Source organism: Erpetoichthys calabaricus, chromosome 16, assembly GCF_900747795.2.
Source record: "Erpetoichthys calabaricus chromosome 16, fErpCal1.3, whole genome shotgun sequence".
Lineage (NCBI taxonomy): Eukaryota > Metazoa > Chordata > Cladistia > Polypteriformes > Polypteridae > Erpetoichthys > Erpetoichthys calabaricus.
The window spans coordinates 44,300,313-44,304,464 of record NC_041409.2 but is presented as its reverse complement, the minus strand read 5'-3'; the positions used below and the strand labels follow the sequence as shown (position 1 = coordinate 44,304,464).

Sequence of the window (4,152 nt, the reverse complement as noted above, 5' to 3'; positions counted from 1 at the left end):
TTTGGAAAAGTCCTTCGTGGTTATGTCAGACACATTTCTTGTAGAGAGAAAGAAACGATATTCACTCATGGGCAGTTATATGTTGTGTTGTCACAATGTAATTCCAAACACGGAATCAAAATTCAATGCAATATTGAAGAAAAGGTAAAAGCAAAAAGAGATTGAATATATAGACATAGGTGATATTACAGAAGTGCACCGCATGAAATGCAGATCATGCAGCATTGCAGCAGCAGCAAGCCAGCAGCTAATCAAGCAAAAAGGAGGTTAAAAAAAAAACTGTATGTGTTTCCCTTTGTATCTCCGTTTAAGAGGGGGTGTCAGAGGAGCAAACATGTCTCTTTGGGGTGTGTTCAGCCCACCTCTTCACAACGCGAGCAGCAGAGATGCAAAGTGGTTGGCTCGTAGCTCAGGTGGGGTGGGGGGCTTTGGGAGGGTGGGTGAGCAAAGCAAGCAGGGGGAAGAGCAAGGATTATGGCTTCAACATCAAACAAAGTCTCATAATAACATGCTCCCTTATACAGAGATTCAAATAATAAATGGAAAGAGAAGAGACCAAAGCTGAAAGGCGATAACATGAAATGCAAATGACTGCTATGAATATTCAATACTACTGTCCTAATTTTAAATTATTTGTGTCATTCATTCCTAACTGTAGAATGATCTTAAAGAATATGAAGCCTTTAAAGAACTGTAAATGAATATTTCTGAAATGGCTGAGCTACTGAGTGGTGAAATCTACAGTTAGGTCCATAAGTATTTGAACAGTGACATAATTTTCATAATTTTGGGTCTTTATGCCACTACAATGAATTTGAAATGAAAAAATCATTAGTGATTGAAGTGTAGACTTTCAGCTTTAATTCAGAGAGTTTCACAGAAATATTGTATGAGCCATTTAGGAATGACAGCCATTTTATACATGGTCGCCCCATTTTCAGGGGCTCAAAACAATTTGGACATTTGAAAGACAAGCAGTTCCATAGCCAGGTGTGAGCAGGTCCCTCATTATTTCATTAAATATTAAGCAGGTAGAATGTGCCTGGAGTTAATTCCAAGTGTGGAATTTGCAGTTGGAAGCTGTCATTATGAACTCTCAATATGAGGTCCAAAGAGCTGTCAATGCAAGTAAAAACAGGCCATCATGAGGCTGAGAAAACAAAACAAACCCATCTGAGGGATAACAGAAACACCAGGAGTGGTCAGATCAACAATATGGTACATTCTTAAAGAAAAGAAACACACTGGTGAACTCAGCAACACCAGAAGGTGGAGAAAACCACAGAAGACAGCTGTGCTAGATGATTCCAGAATTCTTTTCTTGGTGAAGAAGAACCAATTCCTGACATTTAGCCACGCCAAGAACACCCTCTGGGAAGTAGGCCTATCATTGTCAGTCAAAAGAAGACTTCATGAAAGTAAAGACAGAGGGTTTACCACTAGGTGCCAACCACTGGTAAGCCTCAAGCATAGGAAGGACAGATTAGACTTTGCCAGAAAACATTTTTAAAAAGCCAGTCCACTTCTTGAACAATTTTCTTTGGACAAATGAAGCAATCAGTATGTACCAGAGTGATGGATAGAAAAGAGCATGGAGAAGACAAGGAACGACTCATGATCTGTAGCATACCACATCATCTGTGAGACATGGCGGAGGCAGTGTTATGGCATGGGCATGCGTGACTGCCAGGGGAAGTTGGTCACTGGTGTTTATTGATGATATGACTGCTGACAGAAGTTGCAGGATGAATTCTGAAGTGTTCAGGGCTACACTGTCTGCAGTCATTGGCCAAAATGGATTTTCAAGCAAACATTGAAAATGATCATTATATTCATGATTACATCAGTTTGTCCAAATACTTTTGAGCCCCTGAAAATGGGGCGACCATGTATAAAAATGGCTGTCATTTTTAAACAGCACATGCAATGTTATTGTTAAACCCCTTGAATTAAAACTGTATGTCTACACTTCAATCATGTCTTGATTGCTTCATTTAAAATCCATTGTGGTGGTGCACAGAGCCAAAATGATGAAAATTGTATCACTAGCTAAATACTTACGGACCTACTGTAACTACTGTTTATACTTTATAAGGTAGAAAATCTCCTTAACCTCAAAAACAGAACAGGAGGACATTCAGAAAGATCCCTCAGGAAGGGATGACTCTGGGTTAAAATAAGAAGTTGAATATCTGATAAGATGACACACTTCACAAAACTAAAGATCTGCCTTCATAAGATTAGATTAAATGAGCTTTATTACTCCCAAGGGAAAATTCAGATGCATACTGCAGCAGAAACATAAAAAACAAGAATGCAGACTCATAGGACAAATAATATAACCAATCAGTCAATCGATAAGTAAATAAGTATAAATGAATAATTAAATCAATGTAGATAACGCGGGTTGGAAAATGGATGGATGGATGGATAGATAACAAATGCTGGTACAGTATTGTACTTCAAGTCCATTGTATAAAGGGTTAACAGGAAGGGAGACAGGAACATTCTCTGAGGTGCTCCCGTATTTCACACAACCATTTCTGAAACACTGTCCCTCATCCTCACAAACTGCTGCCTGTTGGTCAGGTAGTACGTGGTCCAGGAGATTGTGGGGGCATCAAGATTCAAAGCTTGGAGCTTTTTCCCCAGTCAATGAGGCAGAATGGTGTTAAATGCACTGGAAAAGTCAAAGAATGTGAGCCTGACTGTTGTTGTTGGAGTTGGAGTAGGCTCTGTGGGGCTTGGAGATGAGAGCATCCACCACAGCTAAAGTGTCTGTTAGGCAAACTGCAGAGGATCCAGATGTTCTGAAGCCAGATGTTCCTGCATATACTGCATGTATTTCATAGGTGCTGTACTTTCATTTACCTATGTTCTTGTTTTCACAACAGCCATCTCACTGTCAATAAGCAAAAGCTAGATCTTGGGATTTAAACGAGAAGCAGTCAGTGTGTGGTGTTGCTATAATTTAGCGTTATTTAAGGATGTTCAAAAAATGTTCTTTACAGAACAATGTATGTATTAAAAAAGACACATGGAAGGCAGCCAGGTAGAAAGATTCTAAAACAAGAGTGCAATAGATAGCTGTAGTTTAAAACAAGAAATTGAATATTCCATTATGATCATGCCTACTGGACAAAGTCTTTATGTCTGAATGTCTATAAAGTGCGAGTGAGTGACATTTCTCCTTTTTTGATTTGCAGGTGCCTCCACTCTGTCTGCAAAGGAAAGACACACCTTAGAATTCGTGAGACACCCGATCAGCATGCAGTGTACCTATTACTTAGGATACTCATCCTTTATTAAGTACTGGTGTAAAGGAGACAGTCAGGGGAATTGTGAAATACTGTGTAAAACCAACACGCCTCAGAAAAATGGAGACAGAATTATTATAAGCGACAATCAAACCCATGGAGTACTCACACTGACAATCAATAAAGTGGAGAGATCAGATGTGGGCACTTACTGGTGTGGCATTGAAAAGCTGGGCCTCAATGCTAAAGCATCGGTGACACTTAAGGTACTAAAGGGATTTTATGCATGGAATGACTTTCCATTTGAATGAATACATTTTCAGATAATCTTTTCTTTTTGCCTTTCTATGGTTTTAACTTTTGCATTTGGTCCACTGCTGTCATTCCTTTAGTATAACCCCATCTATTTTCTTATTTCTTCTCCGAACAGTGTGGGTTGCAGCCTATTCAGGCATTACTGGGCAAACCCCTGACCACTCTGCCAATGTTTTGTTATCCAATTTGTGTGTTAAATTTGAAGTAATCTGGAAGATTAATATTTATCATGATGATGTTTCTGCTTGTATATTAAGTTGCTAATCCATTTGTACCAATGCTGTTTAAATGATAATATTTTCTTGAATTAATATTCAAAAATAAAAACTAATTGATTGTGTTCCTTGTTCAGCATATTGTCACTGTCTCAAGAGTGGTACAGTAGATTATATCAACATTATACACACATGGATAAATTTTTTGATCTCCCTACAGCTCATTAAAACAGTGCTGTTTGCCCCCTGAAAAGTGATGAAATGAAAAGCAATTGTCCCCTGTGTTCATGTATGCTTTTGTTACATCATTGAGTAAAGCAAAGCAAATGTGACAAGAGATTAAGTATTGCTTTACTATAAAGATG

General features: G+C 38.5%; 1 protein-coding gene across 1 annotated transcript in view; it reads left to right on the top strand.

Annotated features, from left to right (window-relative positions):
• LOC114667138 (CMRF35-like molecule 7) overlaps window positions 1-3,846 on the top strand; it is a 25,138-nt gene extending 21,292 nt beyond the window's left edge. Inside the window, exon 3 of the mRNA XM_028822295.2 lies at window positions 3,207-3,846. Within this exon, the coding sequence (XP_028678128.1) occupies window positions 3,207-3,568 (362 nt within the window). The 3' untranslated portion in view covers window positions 3,569-3,846. The remainder of the gene's footprint in view (window positions 1-3,206) is intronic.
• The last annotated feature ends 306 nt before the right edge of the window (window positions 3,847-4,152 follow it).